Genomic DNA, 16,180 nt, shown 5'->3' on the forward strand with positions numbered 1-16,180 from the left:
TATTGTGTGACTTCCAGTTTAGACAGAAAATACAATTTTTCATCGGAAATTCATAACATGTTAGTTAAAATACACATTTTACTCATATCCCCAGTTTTTTGAGTCTTCTGAAAGCCAAAAGTAAATAACTCACTCAATTTACTGTATTTCTGATCCTATTGTGACTGCGAATGTCAATCTCAGTGTAAAGTCCTGTTACCTCAATTATTTCTTAGATGTTATCATGTTTTTCTTTATATTCTTTATATTTTTGTTAACCACCTGAAGGTGCTATTTTCTTTCATGTGGCTCCATTTCATGTATTTTCTGAAAAATGCTAAAATTCAGTCTCAAAGATCAGCAGTTACAAACAACTTTAGTGCCACATAGTAATAGACTGTTGTTATATTTTCATGGCTATACAGTATATGTGTGTGTAGACTGTGTGTGTGTGTGTGTGTGTGTGTGTGTGTGTAAAAGACAGAAAAAAAAAATCTAGGACTTAAAAGGCTTTATTCTTTGTTCTCATACTTTCTTAATTAATATGCTGAGAAATACCTGCCCCTCGACCCTAATTAAAGCTACGTGAATCTTTTTTTCCCGCTTTTGTGGTTATGAAAAAAATGCATATCCTCCATTTAGACACCTTGTAAAAAATAAATAAAACGGCCTGAGATTGACAATGAAGCATTTTGCATAGTTATAGATATAGATAGATACAGTCTTGAAAAAAAGATAAAGAATGAAGTTAGAACACGCAAGTGGCTCCAACCCGGCAGAAGGGCCCTTATATCTGGCCGAGATTGAACTTGTCGCAATGCGTTCATAAACTAATAAAAACATAAATCATTTTATTTGTGTGTTTGTTTTGTACATACAATCTACAAAGTAACTAGTAATTAAAGCTTTCAAACGAATGCAGTGGGTTAAAAAGTACAATATTTCCCTGTGAAATGTAAATTACTGGTGTAGAAGTTTAAAGTAGGAGAAAATGGAAACACTCAAGTACCTCAGTAAATGCACTTAGTTACTTTCACCCACTGTTAAGAATCTATGTTTACAGACAGAAACCACTGTTATATAAAAATCTACTGTGGGTGAGATTTCCCCTTTAAACCTGTGTCAGCATCATAACGACCTTACCAACATGGCCGCGCGCTTTGTCCACCGCAGAATCTCGTTCGTCACTGACGGAAAAACCCGAAGCTGCCCGAACCAGCCGACAGTCAGTCTGGTGTGTAAACAAGGTCAGACACTGCAGCACGCAGACCAAACACTTTCCTCACTGGGCGGCTGCTCGCTTTTAACGCCAGAAAGGAAGAAGACAACTTGATCAACCCAACCTCTGAAGACAAAGGTAGGCTGATGATCAACCGTATGTTTTTTGCGTTGCTGTGCAGGACGCACTGCAGGGATGAGTTACATGATATAACCAGCACAAATGTATAAGTTATGTGATTCTGTTACACGCAGAGCTGTAGATAAATCCGTTTGCACCGTGCATAAAGACTCTAACTAAGCTTCTATCATCCAGATTTGCCGCAAAGTCACACCGCAGGTCTGTGTTTACCTCTTGCGCAGTCATCAGCTGGCCTCCAACTGGGTCGCAAAAACTGCTTGGTCATGTTTTCCCACGACATGAATAAGCCTGTCTATTGGAGCATTTCTTTTTCAAATGACCTTTAGCTTGTTTTCAGTCTCTGCTCCTCCAATATCTGTCCACTTACACATGCAAACATTTGATTTCATTTATTGCCTTCAGCTTAATATGAATCAGCATTACTGTATACGTTGTACTAATGCAAGGTAATTCACCCGCATCATCCTGAGTCTGGGTCAGCATGAAAACCTGTTCAAACTGGTTGTCCTGACTGCTTCAGTGCCAAAAAGACACTGAGCTCACACATATTGCTGCAGATGACGATGGAGAGGAAGTGAGAGGTGCATAGAGAGTAAACCAGGAAGACAGAAAGAGAACGAGAGACTAACCAAGGACATAGTCAGACAGCAGCTGAGGCATTGCTGTGGCTCTGGGAGTGTGCAGGGCCAGTCACGTTTCAGCCCGCCTGCTTTTAGTGCTCAATTCTGCTCCAGTTAATCATCACTCTGATATGACCTCCTGCAAACCTTCCTGTTGGACCGTCACGTCTCACCAGAGATTATTTAACCTGATCAACTTTATATGTTTAGTGATTCGTGCCAAAGCAGAGGACACAGCATCCCTCGCTTTTAATAAGCTGTTGTGATCACACTCAGGTGTTGTGTTTTCTGAATGCACTTTCCATCACAAGTGGAATGATTTGCATGACTTAACAGTGTTTAAGAAGTAAACATCAGCAGTGTTCCAGTTTGCAAAGATGTGTCCTTTGATGTAACAGTACAAGTTGTGATGTTTTATCGGCCTAATCGTAGATAAAACCGTGTAACTTGTAGCGTCCTCTGTCGAGCTGTCAACGCTGCTAACAAGAACAAACAGTGGGGTTTTGGCTCACAAATTAAGAAATAAATCAACATGCAATTCTCTAAACTAACATGTTTTTGTATTATTTACTGCAGGACTCTATTACACACCTGCCAAGATGATGCAGTGTTTCCACTTCATGGTGGAGCCGGCCAAAACCTTAACGGCCAAGATAAAGGTATCAAGTTTTGTGTGTTGAATGTGCAAACCTTTTGTTTTTTTGGGTCACCTTCATACTTAAGTAGACAGTTGACATGACAACGTTTTTTTAGCACCATGTGACTGCACGCATTTCTGCTTTCCTGGTTAGAATTTAACAAGCGAGAGCTACTGTATGCATGGAGTTTTTTGGGAGATGAATCGAGGCAGGGAGCCTGGAAGGGAGGGGTGTCTTTATTTTCTGCTGACAGAAACAGAGCCACGATGTGCATTTTGATCAGACTGAGTGACCACCTCCTTTTCAGTCTGACCTTATTACTCACAGAGGCAGTTGTAAAGCAGCGCTAATGCCGTCCAAATGTCTTTTTTCTTGCTGAGAGCTTTTCAATTTCCAGTTTCCCCCCAGAAAATGCTTTAATCTTTACATTTTCTTGCAGGAATCACACAAGAGAGCAAAGAAGGAGAAGAGGGAGCCTCTGGATGAGGATCAACTGTTCCTTGTGGACATGGCTAGAGATCTCAGCCGAGTGTGCCAGGTAAGAATTAACTCATTAAACCAGAAATTATCTTGGCCATAGACAATCATTAATAGTTACAAACCACCCTTTTCCTTTGTCCTCATAAATAACGGACCAGTAGACCATGAGGGTCTTATATCACCAACCCCATATTTCCCTCTCTGTTTGCCACTGCAGAGGTCAGCAGTCCTGGAGCACATCTGGAACCTGGATGATACCTGGCCTACCTCCCTCTGCAAGGCCTTCATCCTACAATGGGCCTCCATGTTAGAGAGCAAGGTGCTTATCTTAGAACATTTCCAGAAGAGAGTATAGGGACAGAAGGGTGTATTACTAAAGGTTTGTGTGTTTCTGTGTGCAGAAGAGGCCCATGCAGACGGATGGCTGGCCTGAGGTGGATGAGGTCAAACACCCTGATATGATTAACGAGCAGGACCTGATGGAGGCCAAAACTGTGATCCTCAACTGGATCAAGGACCTGAGAGCTCAGCCTGAGGTGGGAAATGTACAAATAACATTTCCTGTTCACCTTACTCTCTTCCTTCAAACAATATATACTCAATAGACATATTTTATTCATCCTGCAGCAAAGTGTGTGGCCTGGTGAACCTGTGGCAAAGGTTCTGGATGACCTGCAGTCAGCCTGGCGTTGGGGCCGTGCGCCCAATCTGGTGACTGCTATGGAGCTGGTGATGTGGACTTTAATGGTGCAGCGCCCAGATAAGGTAGAGGAAAAGTCCATGTAACAGTTCACAGAACACCTTGTGTGTTATCTGCAGTTCATCAGTTTATTGTGCAGTTCATAATCCAAACCTGCTTGGTGTGTCCTTGCAGGACACCATACCCCAGCAGTGGCTCATGTGGAAGCAAAAGACTCAGAAGATTGGTTTGTAAATCAGTAATGAATCAAGTTGAATTTTATTGTAAAACTGGAGACTTTCATTTCTTTATGCGTCTGTTATTATCTCCTTTCAGGTGCCATATCCTACATTCCTCAACCAGGTGAGCTGAACTGTATGTTAGGATATTTAAAATCATTACATACAACCAGCTTCACTGGTTTCAAGTTAAATTCTGACTGCTTGCCATTCTTAACGACCCAATGCTGCTTGTTGGGACCATCATTCCTTTGGCAAAAATATATTTAACTATATTCTGGGTCCAGTTGGGTACAGGTGCAGGATAGCAGCATACAAAGAAAACGAAAGATGCTGAAGTTTTCAATCTGCCAAAATTTTAATTGATGCAGCGTTTCATACTTTGCGGCAAATCTGGATTATAGAAGCAATTAGACTCCTTAAACACAGTGTAGACTGACTTATCTACAGCTATGCATGTAATAGAATGACAATCTTCCTGCAACTGATACAAAATAACACCCATATTTACATGTTTACTCTACATAGAAAAATCACGTAATGTCCTAATGAAAGGACTGTAGTTTATTCAGAACACATGTGATACATATTTTCTTTTTAAAAGTGTCTTTTTGGCAACATACAAGTTAAAAAAAACCCAAATGCAAATAATTTAGAGATGATACATGTCCTGTTTATGCCTATGTATCACATATAGACTACTGTTTGTGCTACAGTGCTTTCTTTAAGACAGTATGTGTGTTTTTTTACTAAATTTTGAACTTTTTTTTTTTGAAACTCATCTTTTGTTTGTAGGTCAAAACATTACATCAATTAAAGTTTTGGGAGCTTTCAATCCAACATTCCTTCAACTTTCTCATCATCACAATATCTATAATACTGATGATACAGCCTGTATCTCCAAACTGACAACATAGCTCTCTGACTGTGTAACATCAGACAGACATTTCAAGTCCTCCCTTTTTTTGCAGTGTGGGAATGGATCTCAGATGCTGCAGGTACAGCATTCACTTTATCAAGTTATCAGTCAGTATAATCTTAACTGAGCCTGTCTGGTGATTTAAACCTCTCAACGCTTCCCTCTAGTGGAGGTGACTCTGGATCAGGACACGGCCAACCCTGATCTACTCATCACCGACGAGAAGAAGATGCGCTGTGGCTTTGAGAGAAAGGATGTTCCCAACTACCACCAACGCTTTGATGGCTGGTGGTGCGCTGTTGGGGTGGAGGGCTTCGGTTCTGGCCGCCACTACTGGGAGGTGGAGGTGGGTGAACGGGACTGGCGGCTGGGCGTGGCCAGGGAGGCGGCCCTGAGGAAAGGCTTCAAGTCCCTGAACACGGATACGGGTTACCTGACCTTGAGGCTGGAGAGGGGCACTGAGCTGAAGGCACTGACGGTGCCCTTCACCGCCCTGCCGCCGGGCCTCATCCCCCGCAAGGTGGGCATCTACCTTGACTACGACCACGGCCAGCTGTCCTTCTATGACGTGGACAAACACTTGCACATTTACACCTACAACGAGAGCTTCACTGAGAAGCTGTTCCCCTTGTTTGGTACAGTGGAGATCATCAAGGATCTGGTGATTAAGTCTCCCGCAGCTAAAACCCAATGTCTGTGCCCCTCACCCTGCATCTGGGGTTGAGTCTCCTTCTGGTAAAAATTCCTTTAAATTCCAGCAGATATCCTAATAAAGTCTAACAAATCAGGTTATATAATAATCATTGGGAGGAATCCGAGATCCTGATATAACAGACCATCATTGTGCTATTAAATAGCTCCACTATGTGACCACGCTCTATACTACTGCTGCTGCTGCTGCTGCTGCTGCTTTAATGTGATCGTTGCAACCACTTCCTCACTATATATCTATAGTGCTGCTGTTTGCTCACATACATGATGTATTTTCATATATTTGAGAGGAAACATATTGTATTAATGTAATGTACTGTGCAATATTAACCCTGCAGTAAGAATGCGTTCATGTGAATAATAAATAAACCAAATCCATGTCTTACTTTTTGGCCTGTTTATTTCTACACTACACATTACATAATGGGTGCTATATATATATCACAAAAACATGAATCATTCTGTGGCATGCACAGAACAAAATAGATGAATCTTTAGTCAGAAAGAGTAATCTGACCTGAGAGTTGAAGTGTGTGGTATGTAATCAAACCCAGTCCGTGATAGGTCACAGTATCTCGGGTAGATACGTTTCTGGTGTCAGCCATCTTTTCTCTTGTTTCTCTCTCTTTGCCATTCCTCTTTAGCCTTTCATGTCTCTCCTGTCTGTGCTGTGGTTATGAAATATTTTGAGCACACTTAAAGAAACCACTTACCCACAGAGCATGGACAGAAACAGCACCTGAGCCTAAGTAGACCTAGTAATTGATATTTTAAAGTCTTATGAACCCACCAGAGGCTCAACCAAAGGTGTTTCAAATGCAGAGAATCTGATTTTCAATTCTAGTAGAGTTCTTAGATTCCAAACATAGCAAATATTTCAAGCTGAAATTGCAAGGAAAGTGTGTAAAAAGATTAAAACTATTTAATCTTATAATAACATATGTTATAAATTATCATAGATTAAGCTGCTCATCAGTATATAAAGTAATTCAAATTAGCCACACCAGATGCAGCATTAAAGTGATGAACACAGTAATGCATCAATAATTATATCCCACCATAAAATATACATATATTCTGCTTAATAAGTACTTTTATTTAAGTAAGTAAGTAAGTTTGATGCTTATATTTGTGTAGTTTTACTTAAGTAAAAAATCTGAATACTTCTTCCACCACTCTTATTATTACTTTTAGTTGAGTAGAGGGTCTGACAGGGGTGTCCATATACTTTTGGCCATATATGTGCAGCAGCCGAACCAATCAGAGAGCGCTAACACACAAACACAAAAAACACAAAATAAAAATGACATATAATGAAATATAATAACAAAGAAATAAAAAGGTAAATATAGCGCATTAATAAATCACAGGGAGTCAGCAAACACAGATTTATTTTTAAGAAACTTTATTTTCAGATTTTCGCGACGGCAATGACGCCATCGGTGTGCGACACCGCCAGATAGGTTTATATGAGTTCTTCACCGACACACGTACGATGACAACAACTTTAAACCAAGCTTTAAAAACCCACTTTGGGTTCGATACCTTCAGGTGTAAACTACAGGAAGATGTTGTCAGAGCGGTCCTCAGAGGTGAGCCTGTCTGTGTGTCTGTCTGTCACTTTGTCTCTGTGCTCAGTCAGCTAACGGCAGCTAGTTTCGTAGCCACAGGCACGTTTATATTTCTGTTCAAATGCGAGGCTGTTGTACTGTACTGATGTCTCCAGTGCTGAGAGAGAGGAAGAGAGTAATGTCTGGTGTCTAATGCTCTGAGGTGACTGCTGTTGTCCTCCTGCAGGTGACAGGGATGTGTTTGTGTGCATGCCTACTGGAGCAGGAAAGTCCCTGTGCTACCAGCTGCCTGCACTTATGGCTGAAGGTATTACTTTGGTTATATCCCCGCTGATCGCTCTCATTCAGGTCAGTCTCTGATTGCGCTGCTCCAATGCACACCATTCAAACACACGTAAGATCTGGCGTGCGGTCTCAGTTGTTCGTTAATCCTTTACTGTGTGTCTCCCCAGGACCAAGTGGACCGCCTGAAGAGTCTGAACATCCCTGCCTGCTCCATCAACTCCAAACTCCCAGCAGGCGAGCGCCGTCTGATCCTGGCTGACTTGGGGAGCGGCAGCCCCAAGCTGAAGATGCTCTACATCACTCCGGAGATGGTGGCCTCGCCTTCCTTCCAGCCCTGCCTGACTGACCTGTGCTCCCGCGGCCTGCTGTCCTACCTGGCTGTGGACGAGGCTCACTGCGTGTCCCAGTGGGGACACGATTTCAGGCCGGACTACCTCAAACTGGGTGTGCTGCGTGCTCGCATCCCCGGGGTCCCCTGTTTGGCCCTGACAGCGACAGCACCCAAGAATGTACAAGAGGACATTGTTGAGTCCCTGAGACTGCGCTCGCCGCTGTCTTTTGTTTCACCTGTCTTCCGCAGTAACTTGCACTATGATGTGATCTTCAGGGAGCTGCTGCCAGACCCCTACGTCCACCTCCATGCCTTCATTAAGAAGGCGCTGGGACTGGACAGCGGGTCTGATGGACAGGTTGGTAGACTTGACTCTGTGAAGAGATGGGATTTTTTATGTGGAATTGTTTATTTTCTCTGAATAACAGATCACCAGCAGCTCGTCCTCATTCATCTATGTTTCTGTTTTTTTTTTAATTTTAATCAATCAATCAAAATGACGTTGGAGCGGTAGGCAAAGAACAGCTCGTAAGAATAGAAACAAAAACACTGTTACACTATTCTCAGTGTTCCCTTATGCAAGAAAAGACCCTTTAAAGTTTGCGGGTTTGAGCAAAATAAACAACAAACACCTTTTAAAAATAGATGTTTACTGGAGCCAGGACAATATGATATTTATATTTGAGTTTAAAGCCTCTCAGCCTTTATGATGCAGCATGTACTGTAATGTACGGCGTCTACTAAGCCGGACATTTTACAGTTCAAAAGTGAACTTTTCGGTGCTCTCGTGTATGTACAAAATATGAAGGCTGTTTTATTTCTGTGCTACAGAGTCTTATTAGCCTATGATAAAGGATAGGAGTAGATTTAATATGATTTTGAAATCAAATCAATGTTAAAATTCACATTCAACTCTAAAAGTTGTGACAAAGATATACGTGCTGGAGGCCGGGCATTTTACAGTAGAACAATAAAATAGTTTACAGTTCACACCAACATCTGCCAGTTTGTGTCCATATTGGTGTGTATGACGGTTGATTGGGTATAATGCCGGATGTTTAAGATCATTAAGAAACATTTTCCAACAAACTTTTCAAATATCAATATTAGAATTTTTGAATACATTTTGTTAAATATATATTTTTATTTAACACAAGTGGATAACAGTATTTACAAAACCAAAGAATTCACAAAACAACAACAGAAATACAGGGACATGAGGACATGGATAAAATGCACAAACTTAAAAGAAAGCAGGAAGGCAAAGAGGAACAAAACAAAAACAAAAAACACAAGTGGGGATAGTCCTAAAGGGTAGTGTTGGGCATGCACGTTATGTGTGGGTTGTGTTGTCAGTTTGAGTTATAATAATTGAATTGAACATTTAATGTTTCATAAAGTGTAGTGTATCAGCATGTAGGCTGATACCGACCTGTGATTAGACCATATTAGCAGATATATCTTCCCTTGAATACGAGCACAAGAGCGCTGGTTTCTTTAACCTACTGTATGTAATATTTGTGAACAGGGTTGTGGGATTGTGTACTGTCGGACCAGGGAAGGCTGTGAAACTGTGGCTTACCAGCTGACCAAGCTTGGAGTCTTGGCCAAGGCTTATCATGCAGGTTAGACGTTTTTCCTCCATGTAGGTGTAGGACTAGAAAACAAAAACATACTTTGACTCAAATACTTCTGAATTCTGCTTTTATACTGTAGGTCTTAAGGGAGGAGATCGCACAGAGGTCCAGAATGAGTGGATGCAGGGGAAGGTGCTGGTTATTGTAGCCACCATCAGCTTTGGTATGGGAGTAGACAAGGCCAATGTCAGGTGAGGTTTTGCTGTATAGTTTTGTATTGGCTACAGTAAAGTTTGTTGTGCTAATGCTCTTGTTTATCCCGCAGATTTGTAGCTCATTGGAACCTGGCAAAGTCCCTGGCCAGTTATTACCAAGAGTCTGGGCGAGCTGGGAGAGACGGGCTGCCCTCATCCTGTCGCACATACTACTCCCCGAGAGACAGGGAGCAAATGAACTTTCTCATCCGCCAGGAGGTTGGCCGCAAACAGGTCAGCGCAATAATGTGAGGAACTACTATAAATAAGTAAAACCCAGCATTTTTTCAGAGGTTTGAGACCATTTTGTGAACTTTTGTCAACAGGAAAAACGCGGCTCTGCGAAGGAGACCGATAAAGCAGCCATTACAGACTTTGAAGCCATGGTGTCGTTCTGTGTGCAAGAATCGTAAGTAGACTGTTCACTGCACACTTACAGGCAACTCACTTAGTTTATTGCATACAGTTAAAGTGTAGAGTCATGGTATCACATCATTACATAATGTCTTCACCCTTTGCACGCATATAATATGCAGTTTTATACAGGAAACATAACTTTCATTACATGCATACTAGGCTTTTCAAAATAAAATCACAGTCCATGTCAGTTTGTGTACAGCAGGGGGCAGACTTGATCTGTCTTTTAGGCTTTGTTGTGAAGCGTTCAGGAACACCGCTCCCCCTTAGGAGCATCTCACCTAACTAACAAAGTCTGAATGCTAATTCTCATTCCTTAATAATGACACAGGTATGTTTAGAAATACACTAACAAACTAATTTGGCTTTCCTCTTCACATCTCTCTGTGTAACTCGCTGTTGATGTGCTGCAACTTAAATTATTCTACACACTTTTATAGCTCATATTCCGCTTTTATTAAAGAAACTTTGGGTTGGTGCTGCCTTTTCCTCAAATCAGAGGCGTTGTTGTCCTGTAAGGTGCAGGGATGCCCGGAAGAATGTAGCCTCTCCTGAAAGCCTGGCTGCTTTAGCAGGTGGGTTTGGCAGCCAGTCAGGACATCCTTCTCTGTGTTTGTCAGGTGCTTTGTTGTTGAAGGGCTGGGCTCCTCTTGTGCCACTGAACACGCCCTGTCGGACGCTTCATTGCTCACTGAAATTTCTCAAATGTCTGTCTGTTAATTACATGACCATGACTCTTGAGGACGCTTTTTTCAGCGTGTCCTGTTGGATGTCCTTGTGCGGAGAAGCATTCACTCAGATATTCTGGCCCTTCGTCTTTGAGGTGCGACAGCAGCAGCAGCAAGTCACGCAGCTCAGCACTATCATGAGTACGACCACCACTGTGGGAGGGCAAATAAAAACAGCATCATGACCGGCTCACGCTTTAAGAAACGCAGACATTAGAAATGATAGTTAGACTCACAGATGAAGGTTAGGAGGACGAAGAAAGCGCCCAGCTCTACAGGGGTGGCGTTGGGAAGACCCTGCAGCTTGACCCATATCTTGTTCAGGAGGTCCAGCGTCTCTTCTCTGGGGTCCATCCTAGTGGGGCAGAAACGAGGTGGAGGCATTTTAAGTCATGCTCGAGTTTGGTTTACATAGTATCTCATTTATTTGCCTTTGTTTAGTGTCAGGATGTAACTCCTGTTGCTTGTTACGACATAGCTGTTGTGTTGACACGTATCTTTTTTTTTTTAATTTATGAGCATGATAAAATTCTGTTGAACAGTTTCTCAATCTGTGGTTCCCTTTATTTAAGAGACAGTGGGAGGATTACAGTGCGAAAGAAAGGCAGCAACGAAGTGCACAGATCAGTAAATCATGTGTTTTTTTTTTTTAGTCAAGAGTGAGTCTGAAAGGGAATCTGTTTACCAGGGTAATGATACAGGGGGTGGTGCAGCATAACTCAACAGGTTATCTGTCAGGCTAAAAGAACCAAAAGAAGAAAAACAGGGTCCTCCTCTGTGTTCAGCTGTTGAACAGAAGGCTCCCCTGACAGCTGTCTCATTGTGTTTTAATGTTTATAGACTATAATGTGTTTTTAATGGGTGGCGTTCCAGTGTCGAGTTATACATGATTTACTGTTGACTGTGTTATTGTGCTCTACAGTAAATACATGGCACTGGGTGTGACGGTTCAGCTCTTAGCTGGTTTATGAAATATTAGATTGCATTATGAAACATTATGAAATAACACAAACACTGTATAATGGAATATGGTTCATTACTTTGTTAATGCTCAACATTTGGGAAAATACGCTTCATCATTTCTTGTCGAGAGTTAGATGAGTAGATTGATACCACTGATTTGTAGCTGGAGCCAGTAGCTGGTTAGCTTAGCATAAAATAATGGAAACAACTAGCCTGGCTCTGTACCAGAACCTCTAAAACTCACTAAATAAAATGATATCTCGTGTGTTCAACTGGTACAAAAACCAAAGCATAGAAACGACAATTCTGATTATTATTGGCTGGGAACAGAAACCTCCTGGACCTGCCACCTGGTCCCAGCCAAGAAATAGTCTGTCACATTAGCCACTGCAAAAGTGCAAATAGTTTTTATACTTAAACAAACGAGATATAACGTGTTACTTATCGATCCTTAGAGGTGCTGGTAGGCGCGTGTGTTTAGTTTTGGGCTAAAGATAACTGACTTTTAATGTGATTTGGTCCAAAAAGTAGTCAGGCTATTGTACTGCACTGCATTGCTCTGTAAATAAGTTCAATTTCTCCATTGTGTCCTAATAACATCTGAATCAGCACCCCTATACAATAGTTAAAACATAAGTTGAATATTATAACCTTTATGAAGCTAAGATTTATTGCAGGGCTGCTGTATACAGTAGTACTACATACCTAGTATACTGGCAGCAGAGTGCTACTACAATGTTTTCATGCTACAGCCACTTTTACTGCAGCAGAATTCCCATGAAAGAGCTTTTTGAAGTGCAGTTAGAGATTTTAAGAACACGCAGATACCAAACCAGAGCTGGTCAACACTTTAGAAACATAACAAGTTATTTAGCTAGTGTGGCAGATAACCCTGATTGAGTTTTCCCATTGTCCCTTTGACTCTTTGTTAGGTTTAATCACGAGCATTATCATTTACAGATAGTGTTCAAACAGTGGGAAACGCCTCAGACACCCAGCTTTTAAAAATACAATAAAAAAACGGCAGAATTTTACCTCCTTGTTTTAAAGCGGGCAAGTTTAACGTCTTCAGTAAGTATTTTTTAACACATTCCTCACATTCTTCTCTATCTGAAGTATTTCTCAGGTTGTGTGCCTCTCGGACGGCACTGGCACAGACACACACACGCAGTGAAAGGCACTTACTTGTGAGAGCCTTTTGTTGTTTTCACACACTCAGCCCAGCCCAGACTGACTGAAAAATTACAGAACAGAAGTAAGCAGACAGGTTGATGAGGAGATGGCAGGTAACTCCTTCAGGGAAGAAATGACACATTCATCACTGAGTGTCTTTACTTGTCAGTTTGCTGCTGAAACGTGCAGTTGGGCATCCAGAGGAGGAGTCCTCAGACAGAGATTAGCAGTCAGGTCCAGATTAAGGTTAGGAGGGATAATTCCTCAGGTACTGATGATTGTCTGCACGTGGAGGGGAAGAAAAGTGAGACAAACAAACCCCATTCACTGCTCTTCTGTCTCCTCTTAATCTTTGTTGCTCTTCTCTTCTTCTCTTGCTTTTTGGTAGTGACACTGTAGTTATCTGCTGTGCTTTAGTTTGTCTGCCTCCAAGGCTGTTTTCTCTTTAGCAGTCCTCCCTGGGAGTGACTGTTGCCTCACAGAGTCTTTGTGTGCCACTCAGTCTATCCCCACCTCCTTTGGTGAAACTGCTGCTCTCGCTTTCATGGCTGTGCAGGCAGCTTTTCCATTTCCAGCTAGGTAGTTGGTATGTCGTTGAAGTGGCTCGTCTAATGGCTCGGGTTGGTTCCCCGAACAGAGTGTGTGTGTGAATATTAGCCGTTACATAACACTGGATCTGATACATAAGTGTGAGGATGTGTTTTGTTTAAAAAGTGGAAACCTTCACATCTGGGACTTATATTTTAATATAATATATATATATATTTTAAATAAATAAAAAAGTCAGCTTCAAATGTGTTTAAATTGTAGGAAAATAAGACTTATTAGAAATCAAGATTTCATTTTCTCTACTGCATTCTTATTATTAGTCCATGAATATGTACTGTAATAAGGCTAATGGCTTTAGTTTTAGTTTTATATAGTTTCATTTCCTGTGATAATGGACCCCTGTTTGGCTTATTTCATAACAGCAACATCGATCATAGTAGTGTGTGATGGTTACACAATAGCTAATAGATCAATAATGCTCTAAATGGTCTGTGTATGACGGAGAGATGTTTGCCGTGTGCTCAAAAACATCCTCCGCCTTGGCCTTTTAAATTCAGACTCTAGGATGTAACAAACGTCAGACTGTCTCGCATCTATTTGCTAATGTTGCTCCAACTTGCAGGAGCTGTAACACTGGCCTTGCATGTAGTTTTTAATTAACTGTGTCTCTTTGTTTCCCCCACCAGTTGTCGTCATGCCACCATCTCCAAGTTCTTTGGGGACAAGACACCCAACTGTGCAGGCGCCTGCGACTTCTGTCGTAACCCTAAAGCTGTACGAGCCCAGCTGGAGAAGGCGACTGCACTCAGCACAAAGACTGAAGCTCAGGGGAAAGGGCCCACGGGACCGTTCGGTTTCCAGCCGGGTCTCTATGAAGGAGGAAGGAAGGGCTATGGCTTTGAAAGGCAGGACAACTTTAGTGCCACTCTCTGAAATGTTTGATTTGTCCCTCTTGGGTTCGCTTTTGTTTTGTAAAGCAAACCTGTCGATTGACGCTGACATCCTCACCTTGCAGGTATGATGAAGTGGACGGGGGTAGTAGTGAGGATGATGGCACAAAGAGGAAAAAGGACTTTTCTGACTTATTCAAGAAGCAGATGAACATGCGGAAGGTAAAGTATAACATTTAATGCACACAACCTCTTATTAGAAATGTACATTTTCTACAACTAGAAAAACAACTTCAGTGTTTTTGTTGTGTCTTTTGTACATCTGTTCGCCAGCTGTTGGCAGCAGGAAGGTACGGGGCTGTTGAGGCCTCTGTAAGTGAGGATTGTGGTAAATCGCTCCCACATGTTTGCTGGAATTGACGCAACATTGAAGCAAAACTATTCCTCAGTGGGTCCGAGAGAAGCTTGTACAGTTTACAACATCAATAAAAGCAGGAATGCCACGATTGTTAAATGATTTAAACAAATACACACAACAACAAGTAAGAGACTAGGACATGTGGCGATGGAAAAGGAGGCCATTGTCACCCTGAACCCCTACCATTCAGAACATATATCACAAATCACAAGCTGCCTCAGGGGGCTTTACAATGTGTGAAACATTGGACCCTCGATTAGGGGAAAAATAGAAGAAACCTCAGGAAGAGCCGGACATGCAATAGATGTAGTGTGTACAGAAAAGACCAACAAATAAAATCACAGTATGTTCAAATCATGATGACAGAATTACAGATATACAGATAGATCTGTCCACATAAGTGATCTACCAGGTTAAAGTGATATTCCACCCAATAAAAACATATGTTGGTAATCAAATGCTAATATAGGCTTGAAATATGTCAAAATATGGCCTTGTCAATCCGTTACACCTTATTTCCAGTCAACTCTGTGAACTGGGTGGATTCAAAGGTCTGGACCCAGGCAGTCCTCATTGGATAGTGCCGGTAGACAGATGGTGGGAAATAAAGGGGAGGGAGTTACAACAACGAGCTGTAGCTGAGCTCAAACCTTGATGTTGCTGTTCGTGGTCTTAACCCCTACACCACGGGGTCGCCTCACAAAAGATAAATCCAATCCAGTTCATCTGGCGGTGTTGGGGTTAAGTGTGGATGTGGATATTGAATAGCATGGCTATATGCTGCAGAGGTTAAGGAAGTGCACCAGTGTGTCAGTTTGTGCTGGTGAATATCTGAGAATTAACCTCTGCCTGTGCTCATGTTTCTTTAGGGAACTGAGGGTCCGAGGGAAGACTTTGTTCCTCCAGGTAATACCAATAGAAGAACTCTATGAATTCTGAATGGCTATCCAGGCACATCTGTACTGTCATATAACCGCTGTGTCCTGCTGTGTAGACGCTGACTGCCCACTCAGAGAGGCCAGCAGCCAGAGGATCCCCAGGCTCACTGTGAAGGTAGAGCACAGCACTCGGGCACATTCCTCATATGTGCTGCACTCATTAACACGTCCGCAGGAATTCAATGACTCATGTGTTATGAGATGTGAAGGGAGGCTGTAAAGTGACACCACCGATGTAAACAACAGCTCATTAAAGCAAAATCAAATACTGCCTACTGTATTACAGTACGTAAGTGAGAACAATATAGTATATAGTATATATAATCTAGTAAAAATGGGCATTATGAGCCGAATGTGCAGCTTTAGTATCTGAATCTTCAGCAGCTCATTATGTCGGACACACTGGCACAGTTTTATTGAACAAAATATACAAAGATGTGAAGATATTTCTTGGTAATGCA

The 16,180-nt window shown here is 41.9% G+C and overlaps 2 protein-coding genes and 1 long non-coding RNA gene across 4 annotated transcripts in view; 2 read left to right on the plus strand and 1 right to left on the minus strand.

Annotated features, from left to right (window-relative positions):
- The first annotated feature begins 1,179 nt into the window (after positions 1 to 1,179).
- Positions 1,180 to 6,010, plus strand: si:ch211-120g10.1 (butyrophilin subfamily 3 member A3). 2 transcript variants are annotated; one of them, XM_035655749.1, is made up of 10 exons: positions 1,180 to 1,336; positions 2,536 to 2,618; positions 3,037 to 3,135; positions 3,295 to 3,396; positions 3,479 to 3,613; positions 3,705 to 3,842; positions 3,952 to 4,003; positions 4,093 to 4,119; positions 4,967 to 4,993; positions 5,082 to 6,010. In XM_035655749.1, exons 2-10 carry the CDS (start codon positions 2,559 to 2,561, stop codon positions 5,636 to 5,638), a joined length of 1,197 nt encoding a protein of 398 aa, XP_035511642.1. In that variant the 5' UTR covers positions 1,180 to 1,336; positions 2,536 to 2,558; the 3' UTR covers positions 5,639 to 6,010. The 2 variants fall into 2 exon arrangements, with proteins under 2 accessions (XP_035511642.1, XP_035511643.1); XM_035655750.1 differs by having other exon boundaries at positions 3,482 to 3,613.
- Positions 6,011 to 7,120: 1,110 nt separating this feature from the next.
- The window catches only part of recql5 (RecQ helicase-like 5), a 12,754-nt gene continuing 3,694 nt past the window's right edge, over positions 7,121 to 16,180 (plus strand). The window contains exons 1-11 of the mRNA XM_035655747.1: positions 7,121 to 7,217; positions 7,423 to 7,544; positions 7,649 to 8,170; positions 9,341 to 9,437; positions 9,529 to 9,640; positions 9,715 to 9,877; positions 9,970 to 10,052; positions 14,160 to 14,378; positions 14,489 to 14,585; positions 15,651 to 15,687; positions 15,776 to 15,834. Of these exons, the coding sequence (XP_035511640.1) occupies positions 7,121 to 7,217; positions 7,423 to 7,544; positions 7,649 to 8,170; positions 9,341 to 9,437; positions 9,529 to 9,640; positions 9,715 to 9,877; positions 9,970 to 10,052; positions 14,160 to 14,378; positions 14,489 to 14,585; positions 15,651 to 15,687; positions 15,776 to 15,834 (1,608 nt within the window). The remainder of the gene's footprint in view (positions 7,218 to 7,422; positions 7,545 to 7,648; positions 8,171 to 9,340; positions 9,438 to 9,528; positions 9,641 to 9,714; positions 9,878 to 9,969; positions 10,053 to 14,159; positions 14,379 to 14,488; positions 14,586 to 15,650; positions 15,688 to 15,775; positions 15,835 to 16,180) is intronic.
- LOC118323701 lies at positions 10,178 to 13,518 on the minus strand. Its single transcript, XR_004796506.1, has 3 exons — positions 12,937 to 13,518; positions 11,025 to 11,143; positions 10,178 to 10,941 (listed from the first exon to the last, which is right to left on the minus strand). It is a non-coding gene; the product is annotated as an uncharacterized LOC118323701 (long non-coding RNA).

The sequence above is a fragment of the Morone saxatilis genome, unplaced genomic scaffold (assembly GCF_004916995.1).
Source record: "Morone saxatilis isolate NCDOM2014 unplaced genomic scaffold, NCSU_SB_2.0 Contig14, whole genome shotgun sequence".
Lineage (NCBI taxonomy): Eukaryota > Metazoa > Chordata > Actinopteri > Moronidae > Morone > Morone saxatilis.

What these genes read in the sequence shown, in the direction of transcription:
- si:ch211-120g10.1 (XM_035655749.1), top strand. Translation starts at nt 2,559, where the DNA reads ATGATGCAGTGTTTCCACTTCATGGTGGAGCCGGCCAAAACCTTAACG. An exon ending in ATCTCAGCCGAGTGTGCCAG is followed by an intron (nt 3,136 to 3,294) that starts GTAAGAATTAAC and finishes TTGCCACTGCAG; the next exon opens with AGGTCAGCAGTCCTGGAGCA. An exon ending in CCTCCATGTTAGAGAGCAAG is followed by an intron (nt 3,397 to 3,478) that starts GTGCTTATCTTA and finishes TTCTGTGTGCAG; the next exon opens with AAGAGGCCCATGCAGACGGA.